Source organism: Cavia porcellus, unplaced genomic scaffold, assembly GCF_034190915.1.
Source record: "Cavia porcellus strain 051 isolate PalLab524CR breed Dunkin Hartley unplaced genomic scaffold, mCavPor4.1 scaffold_33, whole genome shotgun sequence".
NCBI lineage: Eukaryota > Metazoa > Chordata > Mammalia > Rodentia > Caviidae > Cavia > Cavia porcellus.
Genome location: NW_026947516.1, coordinates 21,577,413 through 21,599,725, shown reverse-complemented (window position 1 = coordinate 21,599,725; position 22,313 = coordinate 21,577,413). Strand labels below are relative to the sequence as shown.

The window sequence follows — 22,313 nt, the reverse complement described above, 5'->3', positions numbered from 1 at the left end:
TTAATCTTTTACTGATTGTTTGGCATTTGCCTTTTAATCAATTTGGTTGAGTTGTTTTTCCTTTCCTATGATAAACAAAACTGATATAAACATCTTAGTATATACATAACTGCTTCTTATTCCTTTTATATTATTTTCTTAATAAGTTTAACTGAAATTACTAGATTAGAGGAAAGAAAGTATGGTTAGTTTAATGCTTTCTTGCCTGTTCCAAGGATAAATTTCATTAGTAATTAAGGCAATGTAAACCAGAACCACAACGTGATACCATGTCATCATATTCACCTCTGTGGCACCGCTGGTGATTATAGCCCTCAAAGTTTTTGTCTTGAACTGCCTTTGATCACTCCTTGTGGTTCTCCTCAGACTTTCAGTGCTCCTGGAATCTTCATACTGAACTTCTGGATTCACACTCATAGCTTCACACACTACCCTCTCAGGAGCAAAATGCCTGGCCTCTCAAAGCCTCTTTCTGGTATCTTGGTGGAAGCCTTCCTGACTCCATAACTCTTGCCTTCTGCATATGCATAAAACCAGCACCATGTGGATGATGCCTAGGTCTGACACTAGCTTGAATAGTAACAGCCCTTTTGCATCTTGCTGGTGGTTGCGGAAGCTTCTGATTGTTCAATGACTGAGCATGGTGAACTGAATTCTGAGAAATCAATTCCCTAGGCTACTGCCATTCTGGAGCATGGTGTCCTGAGGCTCTCTTTTCAATGCAAAGTCTTTTACTTTTTCACCTTTGAGTCTACAAAGAATGGAGTCTTAGATTCCTTCAGTGGCCTCAGTGTATCCTTTATATTGTCTAGATCCAGAACACTTAGCTTCTTTGTAATACTGACCTCTACTTCACCTTTACAGGATCCAACAGTATTGGATCTTCATTTCTGGCCAAACTCAAAACTTTTAAAATCATTCAGCTATACCTTTTGCTCTGGATTCTCAATGTAGAGTTGGCTAGAAGCCCCAAACAGTACTTAAGCCACAGCCTGAATGTTTGGCTGCCTTGAAATTTCTGCTGCCAGATTAATTAGTCCACTATTCTTTTCTTGGTCTCCAGCAAAGTCCCAGGATATGAGCAAAATGCAGACAAATTTTCTGCCAGATCATAACAACTACTGATGGAGTCCTTCTTCCCATACGAAACTTTTTTTTTTTTTTTTTTGTACTGGGAATCGAATTCATGACCTCATGCTTGCCAACCAGGTGCTTGTGCCACTGAGCTAAACCCCTAGTGAAATGAAACCTCTTAAGCCTGCATTACTGTCAACCTTCTGATCCTCTGAGCTCCAGCCACAATATACCACCAAACTTGGCTCATGGCATTCTAGGGTTGCCTTTCCATTCAGTGTCTCCAAACCTTTCTAAACTTTCCCACAAGTCAGTTTCAAAGGCTCTAAATCACATGGTCAGGTAGCATCACAGGAATGACCCCACTTGTACCAAAATCTTTCTTTCTCATTGCTGAGACAGTACCTGACATCCACAAGTTTAAAAAGAAGAGGTTTGTTTGTAGAGGTTTTGGTCCATAGTCTAGCTCCAAGACAGGGTGGCATAGCAGAGGGGCATGGCAGAGGAAAAACAGCTCATGTCATAGCAGATAGGAAGCAGAGAGAGATGTAAGAAAGGAGAGATATGGACCCTTCCAAACCACAGCTGCAGTAACTCTCCTTCAACCAAGTTTCACTTTCCGACATCACATTGAGCTGTAAACTCATCAGCAGACTAATCCCCTGGTGGAGAGTACCATGCCCCCATTATTCAATCACCTCCCAAAGTCTAACTTCTGAGCACATGCAGCTTTGGGGAGAACATCTAGGAATAAACCATAGCCGAGGCTGTATGACTGATAATTCATGGACCAATGGCAATAATTTTCAAAGCTACCAGGGATTTAGCAAATTAGGGACTACTTAATTATAGAATCATACTGAGGACTACTGAGATACAAGTAACAGTTAATATAAAAGCTTTCATCCTAATTATGTATTCTTAAAATTTAGTTTCTGAAACTATCAGTTTTTCAAGAATACCTAAAATACTTACTTTTAAAATTTACTTATTTGGGTTGGAGGATGTAGCTTAGCAGTAGAACATATGACTAGCATGTGTGGGGACCTGCATTTGGATCCCAGCACCAAAAAAAAATATTTGATGTTGTTTGTTTTAACACAGAATCAGAAACAAAGTAAATGTCTAATAATACTTAAATTTTCAGTAAATTTGTCTAATTAAAAGTTAGGCATCAATTGACTCATAATCAGGAATTATAATTTTTGTAATCTATTAATTTGAAAAACAGGATCCCTAAAAAAACTGTATCCCTAATATTCTGACTGTAATTATATGAAGAATTTATGGTCATGGAAAAAACCTTCAAGATAGTAATAGTTTCATTCAATTAAAGTAATTCTGGGTACATTTTCCTCTTTTCAGAATACTTATTTAGTAGTTGTTACCCTCATTGCTAAAAAATAAGACCTAGCTGGAAAATAGCCTTGAAAACCAGAGATCAAAAATGCCAGCCCCAATCAGTCCATCCTTATCTTACTACCATCACTATTCTCTTGCTTGGTGTCTGCTCTGTAAGGCAGGTAAGGCAATGATAAGCTGATTAGGGCTGACATTTTTTACCTCTAGTTTTCCAGCTAAGTCTTGTTTTCAGGGAACGTGTGTCAGATACCAGTAAGTTCTTTTCGTGATTTAACTCAGAGGTCATCAAAATATAGTGCATTTATCCTACCAGGCCTATTTTTCTTTGACTGTTTAGCTAAAAATTGTTTTTAGATTTTAATTTTTAAGTTATTTTTAATAATATGAAAGATTTATCCTGATGTACTCAAAATAATTCTTTTAATGTGTTATGGATATTAAAATACATTAGGAAATGCTTACATTCTTTTCTCTTTTTAGACCTTTGAAATCTGATGTATATTTCATACTTATACCCCATCTCAAAGTGGTCTTACCATTTTTTTTACATTTTTAGGGGGTTATTTTTTTAAAAAGAAGAAATAGTTTTGATGGAAACCATATATGGCCTAAAAACCTAAAACAGTTATAGTGTGGTCCATCAGAAAAAAATATTTCCGATACCTGATTTTATTCATTTTGTCTTGAGAGCATTCCAGTAAGGTAGGTTCTATTACTAAAATTCCCATTTTACGGATGGGAAAATAAGGCACAAAGAGGTTAATTACCTCTCTTTTAGTAGAATTCACTGTGTTTTAGAGCAGATTGGAGACTCTTTCTACAAACTGGCTAATATTGTGTTTCTTTGCAGTATAAAAAGAGCATAGTGGCTCAGATGTCAAAGAATGGCGTGGTCACGATCTCGATCCCCTGAGTGGAAACACAGGTGAGCAGTTCATACTTTAGCAAAGTAAGCTTGAATTTGGAATGTGCTATGACTTAGAAATACATCACTACTAGTAAAAAACTTTTTATTTTTTATTTTTTATTTTTATTATTTTTGTCTTTTTCCTTTTTATTGGTACCGGGGATCGAACTCACGACTGCCTGCTTGTAAGGCAGGCGCTTATGCCGCTGAGCTAAATCCCCAGCCCCAACTTTTTTTATTTTGAAAGTAGTAAAAATGCAACAGCACAAGACAGAACAAAGCCAATCGAGACAATGCAGTGAAATTGGTACAGGATTTCACAGTAGGATACTGGGATAGTAGTAATATATACTGTGATATATCTCTTTAACTTCACAATAGTTGTCCAGTCAATTAGGTATAGTAAAATCAAACCAAAAATAGAACATTATAAAACCAATTGAGAATACTGAATAGAGCAAAAGAAACCACAAAACTCAAAACAACCTATGTCTTCGAACAGAAGATAGAAGGAAATCCCCCATATTTGCTATACTGCATATGGTCATCCTCCCAAGAGATGCTGAAATATCTATCCCCAGTAGCTATGGAGGGAAGGGGCAGGTGGGGGAAGGGTGCTTGATTTTCAGCCTGCGTGGCAGTAGGCTCACAGGTAATGGTTCTCCTCCAGGTCCATGCTGCAGATGCTTACCAAGAGGGTGGGTAAATAAGCTGCCCGAGTCCCTCCATGGCTGGATCTCGAGAGCTCTGTTCTCCTCCTGGCCCCTGCCGCAGGCGCTTACCAAGAAGCTGCCTCCTTCCATGGCCAAATCTCGGGAGTTCTGATTCTCCTCCTGGCCCACGTTAAAAATTCTTAAATAGGTGCATGGGACCTGGTTATTTACAGTGGAGGTCATGGTAGAGGATGTATTTTTGCATTCTAACAACGGACTGCTTTATTTAATTATGACTATCAACTAGAGTTTATTTATAATGAAAAGAAATACAGTAGCCATAGCAAGAGGGTGAGAAACATCTTTGAGAGTATTACAGTGTTTAAATTAGTGCATGGTTTAGAGCTTTTCAATATGTATTTCATTTCATATTTTTCATGATCAGTATTTTTGAAGAAAGGGTTAGAAAATAAGGGGTTTCCTATTTCTTAATCATGGTACAGTAATAGTCTTTAGTAGCTCAGATGTAGTTCCATTCTCCTCTCTTCTAGTGGGTGGTATCAATACTGTATGTAATTAAATTGAAGCACTTTAACCAGTTTTTATTGTACACCTGCTATAAGGCAAGTATCCTGACTTTCCTGGCCTCAGCAAGCACACAGTCTGTCTATTGCTAACTATGACAGCAGTAAAAATACACTGCTACATATTGGGGCAAAACATTCTAGATCTATAGGGAGGGAATAATTCTGCTATTGAAGAGGAAAAATTTCTTAAGACAAGAAAAAAATTTTGGCCCAACCTTTAAGGATGGGTAAATTTTCTGACAGCAGAAAGAGTGAAAAAAGTATTCTAGTTAAGAGCAAAGACTCAGAGCTGTAAATGTGACTAGTTTGTTTTAGGACTTATAGTGACCACAATTACATACACAAAAAGCAAACCAAGATCTTCATGGTAGTTTATCTTGGCCACTATGCTTGTTCATTTTGATAATTCAGTGACTAATCAATCAGCTCTCCAGAAGTTTTCATTTTGTAATTAATAAGACCAAACTTTAATGAGAAGACTTCAGAAATAAGCGAATGTAATGAAGCAAATGATTCAAACATGGAAGGTATCATAGAGGTCATTTTGTTTCACCTTTTTGTGTTAGGCTCTGGTGAGAGGTTCGGAGAACCTCCCAAGTTTAGTGCCAGATTTCTGGATTCCTTGTCAGGTTTCTTGGTTAAGGAAAACATTTTAACCTACTTGTAATCTAACTCAGCCTGCTACAAAGCACTCCTGGGTCAGAGACAAGGCCTATATTACTCTTAGAATAGCAGGCAGCTTGAGCTTCATATTCTTGCTCTTTCCCTGCCCTCCGTGTCCACTAAGGGCCAGCAGCAGAAGGGCTGGCTGGGTGGATGTTGCAGCATAGTGGGGTTGTGACATAGCTGAGGAACCAGAGTCCTCTATGAAGAGCTGTGTTCAAATCATTCCTTGGAGGAAACGTTGTCTTGTTATCCTGGGCAGCAATCAAATCAACTCTGTCTCTAAGGGAGACCCTGTCTCTATTTCCAAGGCTGTTTGTCTTGCTGCAAAATCTGTTGGTGCCTGCACTTGTAAGGCATGCATAACTCAGGAGACTGTGGAGAACTGTCTCCCAGCAGACTCTGGATCTACGACAGTGGTGGCAAACCTATGGTTTGTGTGCCAAATCTGGCACACAGAGTCCTCTGTGTTGGCATATGAGCCAAATAAACCCCAATAGCTGAGCATCAGGTAACAGTTGTTTTTTTCCTAAACTAAGACCACAGTGTTTAGGTTTAATTGCAGTGTTGGTACTTTGTGATCATTAAGTGAATTTTGGTTCGCAATTTGGGCACTTGGTCTCTAAAAGGTTCACCATCACTGCTTTAGGATCACCACAAATAATAGCACTAATCCTGCAAACTTCTCCAGAAAAAGGGGTGCTGTGCAATAAAATATGATGTAACATCAACACAGGGTTTTTTTTTTATTGTTTTTTTTTTTTTGTCTTTTTCCTTTTTATCGGTACCAGGGATCGAACTCAAGACTGCCTGCTTGCAAGGCAGGCACTTATGCCGCTGAGCTAAACCTCCAGCCCCATCAACACAGTTTTTAATGTAAAGATTAAAATTGGGTATTTAATCCAGTCTGGAAGACCGCTACCTTAGACTGCCACCTTTTCTCTTTAGTAATGAAACCGATGAAATCTTCCAGGAAGTCCTCAAAGGCTCTAGTTGCTTCCCCATTGTGATGCAGTGTAGCCAGCTGGATAGTACACTGTTTCAGCTAAGTAATATTTTCCAGTATGTCTAGCTTGATGAGTCTAGAGGGTAATATTGTATATACGTACCCATAGGTATCTGGTGGGGGGAATAGGTCTATCTTTTTTTCTTGCATGGAGGATACAGTCTTGGCACTGAAAGAAAATAGTTTCACTCATAGTTATTCCAACTCTGGGGAAGCTTTTAAGGGCGTGGTTTAAAAAACCAGCAAGGGTAGCTGCTTCAGTATTTTGGAAGATAATTAAGATTGAGGTATTGGACAGGTCAAGTTGAGGAAATGTCCTTAGGTGCAAAATTGAATTTTATTGGGTTATAGATTATAGCATTGCTGTCTCTTAACTTTAAGGCTAAGCAACACACCCTCATTTCCCTGGCTATAGGAACTTTCATTTTCATTAGGAATATAAGGCTCTATGTTGGCAGTGTTAGGCTTCTGAGAAGGTAGATACAGAAGGAATGTGCTTATGGAGAGCATTATATCTCTACTACAGCACACTGTCACCAAAGTTACCATCTCTGTTTGAACAGCACATCTTCTCGTTGATATGTGAGGATTAGGTATGGGAAAGAAAAACAATTTTACTGTGCTAGAAGTATTAAGGGAGGAATTGAGTGTAAGGTTCAAGTCTTAAGACTCACTTCTCTCTCCTCCCCCTTCCATCTGTTAAGTGTGTACTTTTTACTCCTTAATGTATCTTTAAGAGAGAGAGAATAGACCATCAATGGAAGAAATAGTGGTATCGGTTTTAGATCTGAGTTTGGGTTGTGGCATCAGTACACCTTAGAATCTAATTTAATTTCAGATGTCATGTTCAATTTTCCAGACATTCTTCTACATGTTTGCTTGTGTGAAACTATTCCTTCAGCTTCTCACTTGGCTGTTGAACCTGATTAAGCTTTTGCTGACTGGCCATTTGAAGTTTCTACATATTGTTTTGCCAGAATTTTGCTATTAGCAATCTTCCAAAATGGATCCTGCTATATGCCTAAGTTTGTCTTCCTCCAATAGGATGAGTATACTCAGCCCATTTTGCTATGCACAGCGAATACATTAGTTCAGATGGAAAGAGTACATTTGTCAGTTAGACAGTGTTAGGTTAGACCTAAAATATACAATTCTAAAGGCATATACAACAAATTGATGAATTTAGTGTAAGTGCGAGAAACAGTGTAATTCTTGGAAATGCAAACATTGTAAGTAGGTCCTATTAAGACAAACAGTTTATTGTTTTAAAATGGACTAAACTTTGCTGTGTTTGTTTACACAGGTCTTTATCACCAGTACCTAGAAATTTTGAATACTACAAGCAAAGATTCTCTTCTGGGCATTATGGCTGTGAATATAGAAAAGATCCAACAAGACCCAATGCTTGGAGAATGGATGATGAGAAACATGGACAGAGTAAAACAAGGATTTCCCCTCGTGGAAATTTCTATCATAGATCTTACGAGCATAGATCACCTTCCCCAAACATAAGAAGCTCTTTTGATGATGTTTACACATATAAGCCTCACCGAGTACACTTGCCTGGAAGAGGGGATAGTAACAGAAGACCTCAATATATGCCCACATACTCAGAGAATACACCCCACCTAGAGCATGAGAGGAGCCCTTATCCCCAGAAAATGCAAGGGAGATACATTCCTAATAACTACAATGAGAGAGGAAGGAAACCACCTCAGAGGTCAATGGCAGATTCCTTTGCATTTGAAGGAAAGTGGCATGAAGATGAGTTCAGGCACCAAAGGATGCAAGAAGAAAAATATACCCAGTCTCCTAGAAGAGGCTCAGAAGATTTTGACACAAGGAGCTCTTTTCAGAGGAGGTATAGGAAAACATTAAACCTGGGTAATTTAGTATAAAGCCTCATGTGAAAAGGTGTTTACTTCATAGTTGAAGATAACCACCTTGAAAATCTTTTTTCTATAAAGATAGAAAACATTGTAGTTTAGTTATGGTCTACTAGTAGTAGTAGTAGTAGTAGTGAAGTGTTTTTAGAGTAAATCATATTGATGGCTAGAATATTTTTTAAAAGATTTTTTAAAAGATGGTATTTTCCTTCTTTATGTGTGCCTCTGTGAATTGGCTTGAGGGATTATAGTTTATCTTACCACTGCGTTCTGCATTTAAAGCCATGCTGCCCAACATTCTACACATATAAATTCTCACTTTCTTCTCTGTAGTGCAAGTGTAAACTGCTTTATGTCAACACAGGTATCCTGAGGATCGTGATTTCAGAAAATATGGACACACATCAAAAAGAACTAAAGACGTGGAGAGAGATGAAAAAAGAGAGTCTGCCAGGAACCCAAAGTGGAAGCCCAAGCATTCTTTCCCACATTACCAAGAGAAGAAGAATCAGCGGAACTTTGGACCCCAAGCTCACCGCTATGTTAAGAGGGAATACCCAGATGCCAGTTCAGCAACCAAAGTATCCTATGACTATCACCACAGGCACCATAAGCTCTCAAATGATAACCAGGATTTTACTGATGGGAGAACTCAGAAATACTTGAAAGAAGATAGAAAATACTCTCAAAAAGGCCCTGTAAATAGAGAATCAGGTTGTTTTAATGCTGGAAGAGAGAGAGAGACTGAAGGCAGGCTAGACAAAGATGCTATTAAGCCACCTAAGAAAGACTGCATTCCCTGTGCTCATTTAAATAAAAATGAGGTTAAGTTGAAGCCCTGTAATGACAAGTGGAAAAAGAAAATGAAGAAAGAAGGCAACTGCAGAAAACAGAACAACTCTTCCAGTAACCAATCGGATATAAGTCAAAACCTTTCCAGTGTGAAATCTTCATCTATCAGTCTTGGGAAGAAATCACTTACAGTTAAAGTAGATGTGAAGAAAAATGTAGATCCACCCAGGTATTATCTTTGTTTTCTCTTTATGATCTTTAATTCTTCTGCCATCTTTACTTGCAGCTTTGGAAGTAGAACTTGTAGTATGCTTAGTCCATGGGGATAGAGGGATCACCTGGATTTCCCCACCCCCCAAAAAAATCCTGTAATGAAAGTGAATCCTGCCATTAGTAATAGGAGGCAATTGTGTATCTGCTTGTTTCCACATCTTATCTCCAGATGCTTCTTGAGTGCAAGGAATTCCATGGAGGAGTTGTTCTTCATGAATTCATGTATTTCTGTGCTGCCAGATAATTCCTTAAGGAATAGAAATTCAAGGAGACCTGATGTTTGCGGTTTCTCAGAGCCTGTGTTCCCTGATGATGTTCAGGAAATTTTCGAGTGGGAAGGGACTTAAGCAGGTCCTGATTTAATAGAGGAGGAAAGTGAGGCCCTGAGAGGTGAAGTGACTTGCTATGTCAAAAGTGACTGCAGTTTAAATCTGTTTGTCCCCTCCCTTGAGACACCAGGAGGTGAAGGACTTAATACGGTTCCTGCTGCCATCCCGAAATCACTGGGCTTAAATGACTAGATTCCCACAACAGAAGAAATTAGGCCATAAACTGCGAAGATGTCTATAAGATGTGCTTTAGCTTTTTATGATTCTTGAAAAAAGCCAGACTTAGGTTATAATTTCCTGAAATAAGCTGGCATGCTTTATCCTATTATTAATATTATCTCCATTTATGGATTCTGAGGATAGCAAGTTGCTGTAGCTTGGCTAAATCTGTTCATGGCCTTCATATACTACCAGTGAAAACATGATGGACAATGTTGATTTGATACATATGCATAGGTGACTCTTACTTGTACTTGAATCAAAAACAAGGAAAGAAAACTGAAAGAGTAGGATGGAATAGGGGAAAGTGGTAAACCCAGTCTTTTTTAAATAATATTTTTGTTCCTTTTCTTCAAAGTAGAAACAGTAGTCCACCTTCATATTTTCCCTACATTCATTGCAATTGCAGAAAATATAAAATATACTCATGTATATATGCCTAAAAGGAGTACACTGTAGTACTTTTAAAGAATGCTAAAAATACCAGTTTTGAAGGATTTCATTTGAATCAACCTCATTCAAGATACCATACAATTAATTTTATAATTTGAAATGAGAAATGGAAGCTTCATCATTTATGTGTCACAAAAATGAACTTTCCAAAATTGAGGCTGCTGCTGCACTTTGCTCTTGAATATGTAAACAATAATTTTATGAATTCGCATGATCTATCAATGTAGCCTGGCAGGACACATTTGAATGCTTGAACAGCGCCTACACAGGATGCCTTTTGTAATAAAGAGCCTTAAATGCAAATTCTCTCTATTCAAAGACCTGAAGAATAAATAACTGAACAAATATATACATCTTTTCAGTACAATAAAGTATCTTAGTCAACAAAATCTTTCTCTCCAATTATAATTTATTGGTATGAGTTATGGAAGAGTTTTGTAGGTTATATTTAACTATGTATGTATTGATAAAGTATCCATAAAACAGGTAGTTAATGCCCTGAATAGAATTATGTTTTCAGCTATTAAACATAAATTAGATTTTTCTTTGCTGGAAAAAATTGAAATAATCACACAATAGTACAAAGAGGTATATTTGTTGGTTAAAAATTTAGAATTGATCCACTTTTTAAGGAATAAGATGGATAATTTTGTGTATTTGTTTGCTTGGTAGCAAATGTTGGTATTTGCTCCTTCAGTTACCAGTATGGTTGAAAACATGAGGCCTTAATCTGGTGATTTTTCCAGATTTCAGGTTGTATCTAGAAACAGTAGGCAGACATTTTCTTGAGTGTTCACTGCATAGTTAGCACTTCTGTTAAGAAAGACTTCTACTGACCCACTTTGTCAGAAGCTTAATTATCAGAGATAGAAGTTAATGTGAGTCATGGATTTTGTTATATAGTATGGTCTTCCAGAGGGCAGACCAATCTGTTGGTTTGGGGGTTTGTTTTTCATTAAAAGTGACTTACCATGGATTTTTTGATGAGTCCTAACTATGAACAATAGCAAATCAAGATTTAATGTAGCTTTTTATGTTTTCTTAGTTTTTTGTGCACATCACTGAAGGAGAATATCAGTGGGAACATCCTTAAACAGAGATCCTACTTATAAAAGTAAGGAAAAGAAACAAAGGAACTTAAACAATTTGAGTCCAGTACTAGAAGTAATATTAGAATTCAGGTTTTTGGCTGTGTTTTAATTCTTAAAGCTGTCTAAAATGCATTTCAGATGAGAACATTTAGTCTTTTCAGTGTAACTACTTGTTTTGAGGAAATTTCCTGAAATTATTAACTTATTAATCCATGTCATAGGAAATAATAAAAAAGAAAGTGAATCAAGAGATAATTAGATTTATAAATATGAATGCTTATAACATTTTTCATTCTCAAGTCTGTAGGTTTTCTTGCAGCAGAAATACCGTAAATATCATGTTTTTGGTTTTTCCTTTGCAGTACTGGAGTCTGAACTCAGGGCCCTGTACATGCTAGGCAAGTACTCTACCACCAAGCTACATCCCCAGCCCCATGATTTTTTCAAGGGACTAAAACATGTAAAGTTATACTATTTTAAAGTGTGCTCCTAGAAAATGATAATATTTTTAATTTAAAATCCTGTAGTGAGGGAACTCTAGGATAAATTTTAACAGATTCTAAGAAGTTTAAACACTAGTCTGAGGAATTAAATATAACTTCAGTGTATACTACAGCAGAAAGTATAGTAAAGCACTTTTATGGATTGAGTGTTGGATATGAAGTAGAGACAAGAGTTGTACCAGTAATTAATTTGTAACAGATTATAAGTGAATTTTAGTAATTTTCCAGGGAAAGCTTGAAACTATGAGCTGACTCCTTTTTGTGATAAACAGGCTTCAGAAAAAAATCAACTGATTTCTCTCCATATATACCATTTTTGTAGTTCCATTTATATATCTTACCACCTTTACAGTATTGTTAAAAGCTGTATTTTTTCTTATGGAACAAGATTTTTGTAACAAAAAACCCCTTTAAGCAGAGAGCATTTGTAATTTTTTGTTACTGGAGCTTGTTATGGGGTGTTCTTCCTTTTACCAGTAAATGTCTCTTAGTTACTTATCAGATGCACAGTGGAAAAGTTGGACCAAATTAGAGAGCTGAATCTTCTAATGAAAGTCCTCCTAATGAATCAAGAAACACAGCAGTGGCACCAAACTGCTGCATAATCACTTTTCTGTGTTTCTGCTTTGGTAAGGCATTGTTCTTGACAGTGCTAGTCTGAGAAAAGGGAGTGTGGGAAGTCAGATAAAAGCCTCTTCTCTGATAAGTGATCAATAAGTACTTGAAACTATTTTGTTACAGGAGTTAATTTTTTTAAAAAAAGAATATTTGTAATCCTCTCAGAACCCTGACACAGTTTCAAATATATGGCTGTATGACTTGAATGAGTAAATGCATGCATGCATGTGCCTGTACCCCAAAACTTAGCTAATTGCTTTTTGTTTCCAGTGAGATATATTTTATTCAGTGGTGCTGCTGTTATTTAAAACATACTTCTTGGATTTACCTTTGGAATCTGTGATATACTCATAAAGAACCCAGTGGTTTTAAACCTCAGGCCTTTGGACAATGAACTTGATTTTTGGGAAGCACGAAAAGGAATTTAGAGTCAAATACAGAGGAATAAGAGGTGCAAGCTGATGGATACCTTTTTGGTTCCAAAGTAAGACAAAATAAAATAATGAGACATTTTCTTCTGTAATGCATAAATTACCTCCCAACAAAGAATTTCAAAGTACTTTTGGGCCAAGAGCAGCATCGTTGGAATACAGTATAATTTTCCATTAGGAAACTTGGAAGTTGTGTTCATTTGACTCCTCTACCTCTGGAATGTAAAATCAAACAACGAGGACTCCATTGTCTCAGTGCTCATTGTATGTTCCCCATTTGGCTATTGTAAAGATAATGTTAGCTTTAATCCTTTGTGTTTGGTAAACCCTCAATAAATGTTAACTCTGCTTCGTAATAATCACTATATAATAGTACCTGTTATACTAAGGAGAACTCTTAATGAAAAATTCAAAATGTAAAGGTTGGGAATGTAGCTTAGTAGTAGAAGTGCCATCTAGCACATGCAAAGTCCTGGGTTCAACCCTAGCACCACAAAAAATTAGTTCAATTTGCAGAAGCTATTAAGTGGTAAAATAGCTGGGATTATATAGCATGTATCATTTCTTTAAAATCACATTAGGGCAAACATAATAATTGACATTAATGATCAGAACTGCTCCAATAGCTAAGACTTTTCTGAGTGAGATTTTGTTATTAATTTCTTAACAGAATTTAAGTTCAAAATACTATTGTAAGCTTCATATTACCAATAGATATATAAGAATTTTTATGAAGTCAGAGGTTCTTCTGTTTGATATAAGCTTTTAAAATGTGGTAGTGTTTCAAGATTGTATAATCTTGCTGGACATACAGTGTTTTGGCCATTTAGAAGTAGAAACTAATCTGTATTTTTTTTTTTGAGACAAGGTCTCACTATGTAATCTACACTGGCCTTGAACTTGCTTATATAGCCTACACTTTACTCAAACTCGCAGTGATCCTCCTGCCTCAGCCTCTCAAGTGCTGGGATTACAGGCATACACCACCGTCTGGCTTAATCTGTTTTTAATTCTTTGTATTTTTATAGTAAAAATTCTTTCACTTAAAACTTTGATGCTTTTATTAAAATGATATTTACTGATCTCTTATTTGAAAAGAACTTCTTTCTTAATTGTTATTATAATGTTTTATAGCATATAACTTAGTGCTGAAATTATAAGAAAAGATTAATTTCTTTTTAGTTTTGTTAGCTATCTTAATTTTCAGTAGGTTTTGTCCTTAACAAAATAGTTTCAAATTTAGTTTAAAAATTTGTGATTATTCTAGGGTTGCTTCTAGCTATTCCACAGAGAGACAGATGTCACATGATTTGGTTGCTGTTGGCAGGAAAATTGAGATATTTCATCCAGTGTTTGAACATCTTGACTCACCTCAGAATACTGAAAACAAATCTTCAGGAGAATTTGCTCAGGAAATCATAACAATAATTCATCAAGTTAAAGGTTGGTATATTTTACACGTATAGTGAGGATAACACAATATTAATGTACTGTCTTTTCTTGAGATATGATACCTGCAATATAATTTAATAATACTATTTAAATGTAAGTTATATCATGAATTAGGAAATCTTTTGGAGAGAGTATCAAGCATTCATTCAAGCCTACTTGCTCTTTATATATATCTCTAATCACCTTTTGCTTCCATAGCTAGTAGATTAGAAATCACAAGTTAAAAGGGAGAAGTTTTGTATGCCACACAAGACAGGTGTAAAGAGTGCAATGACAAGAAATAATTGATAGCCTAACAAGGAAGAAGAAGCAACAAAAAAAATAGATATGAAAACACAAGCAGTACTAAGTGATCAATGAAAGATGCAAGTTTGCTTTGGCATACTTATGGCATCAGAGAATATCATAATAAATATTTTAAAGATTTGTATTAAATTGTTTTTCTTTTGCTCTTGGCAGGTTTTCATTAATTGGAAAATTCATTGAGGTAGAATAGCTTTTCCTGAGCCGGAAATGGTGGCACATGCCTGTTATCCCAAGACTTGGGAGGCTGAGACAGGAAGATCATCACAAGTTCAAGACCAGCCTGGGCTACAAAGTGAGCTCAAGGCCAATCTGAACTGCATAGCAAGACCCTGTCTCAAAACAACAACGAGAAAGAATAGCTTTTCCCAATAATCCTACATAAAGAAGGCAATTGTGGGTTTTGTTTTGGGGACCAGGAATTGAACTCAGGACCTTGCACTTGCCAAACAGGCTCTTGTGCTGCTGAGCTATATCCCCGGCCCAGTTGTAGGTGTTGCAAACTAGAGGCCTTCAGTAATTCCAAAAAACTTATTTTATACTTGTATTGATGTTTTTGTACCTTCGTAAAACATGTTTTAAAAATGAATTATTTTCTCTGTGCTCTTTAAGCTAAGGCATACATATTTTTTGACACATGCTGATGTAGGCTGGGGGTGTAGCCAATCATAGAGCATTTGCCTAACAGGTATGAAACACTGGGTTTGATCTTAAGGTATGTAATCAGTCGATAAATAGAGAGCTAGGTACACAGAGATAGAGCCTGCAATTTTTCTGCAACAGTTTACCCTCTTAGCTCTCATGCCTTTCTTCCAAAGAAATGTAATTATTTGCAGAAAGCGAGCAAGTATTGCAGAAAAATCCAGGAGATTGTTTCATCAGGAACAATAAGTTAGGAGAAAGGATTGCTTAAATAGTAGTCCTGGGGATCAGGTATCTCTATCCAGTTAAAAGCCTGTCATATAGCTGATTTTAAAATGTCTTCATGAAACTAAGTTAATGTTAAATCAAAATGGCATTGAAGACCTTCTATTGTGTGAAAATATAACACTGAGCAATTTTCAGAATTGTTTTAATGTTTCAGAACAGTCTGTTGTTTGTGAAACAAATTTTTTCTTATTGAAAAAGAGCTCTTATTATTGAAATTGAGCTGTAGAGCTCTGTGTTGTCTTTACTCCACAGATAGAGTGAGGTCTTACTTTGAAGAAAAAGATCTTCCGAGAAAAACAGTCCTTAGTTTGAGAGTACACTGTCTTTTTCTTTGGACAAGTAAGCAAATATGTCAGATAGGAAGAGAACCCTTTCACTTGGGCTTGGAAAAGAGCATGTGAGCACTTCAAATTAGTCTATGAAATAATTTAGGTCTCGCATGTTTTCAAGAGAAAAAAGACTGGATTTTTAATGGTTGCTTCTTCCTGTGCCTATATATAATCTTTTAAATGGAATAAGTTTTATATTGAGATGAAATTATTTGTTTCCTTTTCTAGCAAATTATTTTCCATCACCTGGCGTTACTCTACATGAGCGTTTTTCAAAAATACAAGACACACGTGATACAGATGTAAAAGAATGTAAACTGAATTCAGATCCAGAAATTCACAGGTAGTGGTTGATTATGGTATTCCCATTTAATTCTTGGAAATTAACTTCAGAACAGATTCAGGAAAGTTCTCCTGCCTGAGCTTACTCATTTGGGCTTGTTGTAGACTCTCCTAGTGTATTTTTTTACTTAAAAACTAGATCAACCCAAACAGATACTGGGCCAGTGGACGTGGATGGAATAGGTTGCATTGAAGCCACTGGCTAACATTGTTTAAATGTATAGGACTTTAAAAATATTTACGTACTTAATTTTGATTCTGCTGTGTCTTATCTGTAGTTCTGGCCAGAAGAATGAAAGACTTTTGTCGTGCCATTGAAACTGTGGGGTTTGTGTGTGTGGGGGGGGTCACAAATGGCTGTTCTGAGGGCAGTCTGATGAAAACCTGTCTACAAGCAGATGGTGTGCCCTGTCCTGTGAACTGACCAGAATCAGTGTTGGAATACAATATATCACCAGAACTAAGTTGGAGGTTGCACAGACTAGTGATTTGAGAACCACTAAAAATTCTTTATAATGTTATTCACAGGATGTATATGTACTGCATGTATACTGAAAACCACCTGATAGCACGTTTATTTTTGCCTTCTTTAAGACATACTTGCTTTATTTCAAATTCTGTTCTTTAGTAGTAGAATCAGGTATTAGTGCTTAATATACTTAATTGTAATATACCTTTATTATTTTAGGAGAATAGATATGTCTTTGGCTGAGCTTCAGAGTAAGCAAACTACAATATATGAATCAGATCAGGTATGTGAATACAATTTTGATATTCGTTTTGTTGGTGTACTAATGGGAAAAGGGATCCATGGAGTCAAAAGGGAGTTGACGTACAGGAAAAAAAAGAGTTGAGACTCAGGAATCTGAAATTTTAAAAGTTCTCCAAGTGGTTCTAATTATTGACCAGGTTGGAGTGAGAATACTGACAAAAGACAAAAATACTCCAAGAGACAGTTTATAAAGATAATGACTTTGTAAAATTGGTACAGAATCACAGCATATAATATCATTACCAAACTCCACATTGAAGCCTATGGAAAGTATGTTCTCTATGTGTTTTTTCAAAGCAGCCATCTAGAATATATTTTTTTATAATTTTTGGGGGTCTTTTTCCTTTTTATTTTTTATTGATACTGGGGATCGAACTCATGACTGCCTGCTTTCAAGGCAGGCACTTATGCCGCTGAGCTAAACCCCCAGCCCCTAGAATATATTTCTTTAATTGTGCATGGAATGAATTAAAAGAACTAAGTCTCATATGATTTGTTTACTGTAGGATATATGAAAGATTCTGTGCAATATTAACTAGCAAAATAGTGGAAATATTACTAAATTTCTTTACTGTTATGTGTTGTGTGTGGTTCCCACCCAACACTTTTCCCACATCCCATTTCTTTACTAATTAGAAGATGTTATCTAGCCAGGGAAGAAGAAAATTGGCTCTTTTACAAGTTTAAAAACTATATCAAATTCTAAATTGCTAATTTATTCATTGAGAATAAAGAATTTTTATAGAGAAAAAAATTTTAATATATTCCTGATAGAATATATAAATAACTTTTACTGGAGAAAAAATTTATAATTTTTATTAAACTTATAGATTGCTTTATTGAGTGTATTGTCAAAAATTTCTAATCATCAAAGTATTGCAGTGAGCTTACAGGAAATTTGAAGATTTTTTTTAAAAGTCATCTATAATTCAAGTTTAATACAAACTGTTTGATCATCTTTTCTTGTAGTCTTTCATAGGCACCATCAATTTGCAGTTTTATATGCTTTTTTCTTTTTTCTTAATTAGCAATAATATTCCTTTTAGGTAAAATCTCTGAATTCCTCATGGCTCTTATAATTGAAGTTTTTTAAGTTTTAACTTTATTCAGTAAACTTTATTCAGTTAACCTACACATAGTAGTTACTAATTCAAATGGTTATACATTTTCCCTTTGTATTGTCATAATATATTTAATTATTCTTCCATTTTCCTGTAATTTTTAACACTTAAATTGCCTTGCTATTTTAAATACAGTGTTTTGAATTTTTTTGTTTTGTAGACAGCCTTTTCTTTGAGATAGGATCCCATAAGTGGGATTTCTAGTTCAGTGTTAGGAACTTTTCTGACTGTATTGTCAATTGTGTCTCAAAATATTTGTGTCAGTTTACACTACCATTATCAGGATGAGTATAAAATAAGTTATTTAGGACTTTTAATTAAGGTTCTTGTTAGATATGGTCTTTGTGCAACTAACAGTAATATGAATGGTTTGTCTTCTGTCAAAATTCCTCAGACTCTGGTCAAAGTAATAGATCCAAATGACCTACGACATGACATTGAAAGGAGGAGAAAAGAACGGTTACAGAATGAAGATGAGCACATTTTTCACATAGCTAGTGCTACAGAGAGGTAATCAGTAGATGAAAACCATCTCGTTACCAGGAAGCTCTTGGTTTCATCAGTTTTACAATTCTTTGTGTGTAATAATTTTCATTTTAATATAAGGATTTGATCCTTCAAATCCATTTTATATGTTTAAGTGAATTCTGTTAAAATGTTTCAAAGTTATTCAGTGATCATCATATGCAGCTTGACTAAAATAACAAAAATTATAAGGCAGGGGAGTATTTGAGGTCTTTATAATACTAAAGAGGAGTATAATAGCTTTTATTATATCAGCAGGCCCCATGGTTAGTAAATCTATAGACTATTTGGCTTAATGACACAGATACATTCTGCCCTTAGATTCTGAGGTAGTCTGAATAGTATGAAATTTCTTGAGATCAATGCAGTATTCTTTTTAGGACTCTTTGTGGATGTTTGTCCATAAAAAGGGCCAGCATAGTAGAAAATGCAGAGGTTATCTAAGTTTAAACCTCATCTCTGCCAAATCTGCAGAGTGTATAGAGACTCTTCATATATAAAATGATGAAAAAACCAACTCCTTATTAAATGACTGGCACATTTGAAGTACTTAAGCCATGCATGGAAAATAGATCATTAGTACATGCTCACTTTTCTTTCCCAACCTCATGCTTTATTAAGAGCTCTAAATAGTCTAGATTGGCCCTCATTTCTAACTAGTTCTGAGAGCTCATAGTACTCATAGCAACTCTAGCATTGTGATTATGAGGTATATTAATTGAATGGGGCAAAATTTCTAGTTTGATCAGGTATCCTCACACTTTTTGCATCTCCATAAAGTGGAAATCTATGAATAGAAAAGGGACAGGGCTGGTTGTTCTTTCATAGTCACTGATATCAAATTATTATATGATAGACTTTTAAGTCAAGTCAGTGCCTATCTCACTCAGTCAAAATATATAGAACTTGTTTAAAACTGGACTTGATTCTGACAATAAGTTTGGGGCTCATTAAAAGATAATGAAACTGTGTTATAGCATATAGAACAATTAAAATAGTAAAAAAATCTTATCACTTGCTTGTTTATTCCTCTAATATGATACAGTTAACACAGGACATGATTGTTTTCTTTAATAATACAATCTGTCATTTTTTAACTCAGCAAATTTAAGAAACACAGTATACCAAGAAACTGGATTTTTCAAACAAATTTAAGATGATCAGCATATTATAAAGACTATATAATACCACAAAGTATATCTTTACCCTTTGAGATTATTAGAGTTTAAATAGTGGTGTTAGACCTGAGTTCATCACCTGGCTCTTAGACTCCTAGCTATATGACTGAGTTTGAACAAGTTTAATCTCTGCTGCCTTATCTGTAAAATAGGAATAAGAATTACAGTCACCTCATAGTGGTGGTTAAGATTAAGTTAAATAATAAATTATGATAGAGTGGCTGGTTAATGTTAAACTTGTTAATGTTAGTATTGATGATAGTGTTACAGCAGGCAAAAATTCTTACTAGAAGGTTTCTTGCTGAGTCTATTGGATTATTTGATTTGTATTGAACAGTTACTATGGCTTATATAGCCAGGAGGGTTTTTAAAAATTGAGCTGGTACGTACCATTAAATTTACCCTTGAAAAGTAAACAATTCAGTGGTTTTTAGTACATTTACAGAGTTGTAAAATCGTGAATCACTATAATTCCAAACATCCCATCACCCCCGAAAGAAGCACTGTGCCCTTTAGCTGTCATTCCCACTTCTCGTTTCCCTCACCTCTGACTGCTGTGGTGTGAGTTTGCCTATTTTTTAACATTTTATAAATGCCGTCATACAGTATATGGCTTTTGTGACTGACTCTTTCATGTAGCATAGTATTTTCAAAATTCATCCATATTATAGCATAAGAATGCCTTTTAAATCAAGTCAGTGTATATTTTCTGTAGAAATCCAGAAAAAAATGAAACATGATAAAATAATAATTCACAGAACATAGTGATTTCCCTTACAAAGTTGAAGGCCAGCTCTGTGTCTACATTGCTCAGTATTATATCCCCATTGCCTGGAGCTCTATTCATATTCATTGAATGAATGAATGAATGTTTTTATAAAGGAGCAGAGAGGGCTGAGGATACTTAAATTATAGGACATTTCTATCTTAATTTCTATTCCTTCATGCCTAGGATCCTTCACCAGCAAGTCTAATTCTTGGAGAATCCTTGTAGTCTCCCTGCTCTTCTGATTCCCCTTTCTGATTAATTTCTTACTATGTCACCATGTCTCATAATCCACTATCTATCCCCTTCTAACTAGTGTTAATAAGTTTGCTATAATGTAACAGAGATGTGTTACATAGGTATGGGCTGTGTGTGATAAAGTAGCTTAAGAATAGTATCAGTGGACTTTAAGAGGACTTCAAAATGGGAAAACTCTTTTAACAAGGTGGTTTATGGTAAAACATGAGTTTTTATTCTCACTATTGTAACAATCTATAATCTGTAGTGAATTAGAGGAAACTTTACACAAATATTTTACTCATATATTCAGCAAATATTTATATGTTAATTTACTTTGTTCTAAGTTACCATGGTAAGCATTGGGGATACAGTGAAAAACTACACAAAGCCCTTGCCCCTGTGACACGTAAAATTTAATGGTAGGAGAAGGAAAATAAGGTACATCTCAGTGTAGTAATAGGTGAGAAATAAGCAGAAAAGGAAATTCACTAGGAAAGAGTAACATATGATATGATTTTAAAAATTAAGCTGAGATGTGAATTAGAGTTAACCACAGGGTTGCTTAAGGGAATTGTATTCCAAGAGAGAGAACAGCAAATGGAGAGACTTTGAGGCAGGAGCATGGTTGCCCTTTTTTAAGGACCAGGAGGAGCCATAGTGGAGCTCTAACAAGGAAGAAAAGGGACAGAGTTAATAGAAAAGAGACCAACTTATGAAGTACATAAAAACTGTATTTTCCTCTGAATGAAATTAGAAAACATTTGGGATTCTAACTGGAAAAGAGACATAATTTCAATGAAATTTTTAAAGGATCCTAAGCATGCTGGGAGGCAGAGGCAAGAGGATCACAAGTTTAAGCCCAGAGTGGACAGTTTAGTGATGTAATGAGACCCTGTCTCAAAATTCTATAAAGGGGTAAGGGACTAGAGATGTAGCTTATTGTGAAGGTCTTGGGTTCTATCTCTACTACTGCAAATAATGAATGAATGAATGAATGAATGAATGAATGGGTGGTTCACTATGGCTGCTGGGTAGAGAATGAATTAAGAGCTAGAAAAAAATTCCTTGTCAAGTAATAAAAAATTGAAGTAGAAAGCCTGAAGTAGAAAGGGATGTTAGGTGAGACCCATCAGGGAACCAGGATCCTTTAATGTTGCTTCTCCTATATCTTATGTAAATGGGGTCTGCCTCATGGTTTCAGATGGCTATTTATGCACTAGTCATCATGTCCTCATTCTAGCCTTTTGCTTAAAGACTTTCTAAAATTTACAGTTGATGCTTTAACACTGTCTGCCCAAATTTAGTTCCCTAGGTGTACCTATCTAAAAGGAGGCTTGGGAAATGCAGTAGAATTTTTAATATGAGTATTTATTTGCCTACCCAAAAGTGACATATCAAAGGATTTTTTAAAAATACAGAATTTACTATTTTAATTGTTTGTAAGTATATAATTCATTGGAATTAAGTATATTCACCTTGTGTAGTCATTACCATTATCCATGTTTAGA

The 22,313-nt window shown here is 35.6% G+C and overlaps 1 protein-coding gene across 9 annotated transcripts in view; it reads left to right on the top strand.

Annotated features, from left to right (window-relative positions):
* Bclaf3 (BCLAF1 and THRAP3 family member 3) overlaps nucleotides 1-22,313 on the top strand; it is a 51,272-nt gene that overhangs the window by 12,157 nt on the left and 16,802 nt on the right. For 7 of the 9 annotated variants that reach the window (XM_063243044.1, XM_013148921.3, XM_063243043.1 and 4 more), the window contains 7 exons: nucleotides 3,287-3,361; nucleotides 7,556-8,113; nucleotides 8,503-9,159; nucleotides 14,115-14,290; nucleotides 16,090-16,204; nucleotides 16,892-16,955; nucleotides 18,491-18,606. In XM_063243044.1, the coding sequence (XP_063099114.1) occupies nucleotides 3,321-3,361; nucleotides 7,556-8,113; nucleotides 8,503-9,159; nucleotides 14,115-14,290; nucleotides 16,090-16,204; nucleotides 16,892-16,955; nucleotides 18,491-18,606 (1,727 nt within the window). In that variant the 5' untranslated portion in view covers nucleotides 3,287-3,320. The remainder of the gene's footprint in view (nucleotides 1-3,286; nucleotides 3,362-7,555; nucleotides 8,114-8,502; nucleotides 9,160-14,114; nucleotides 14,291-16,089; nucleotides 16,205-16,891; nucleotides 16,956-18,490; nucleotides 18,607-22,313) is intronic. The other 2 variants (XM_063243041.1, XM_063243045.1) reach the window with 2 other exon arrangements.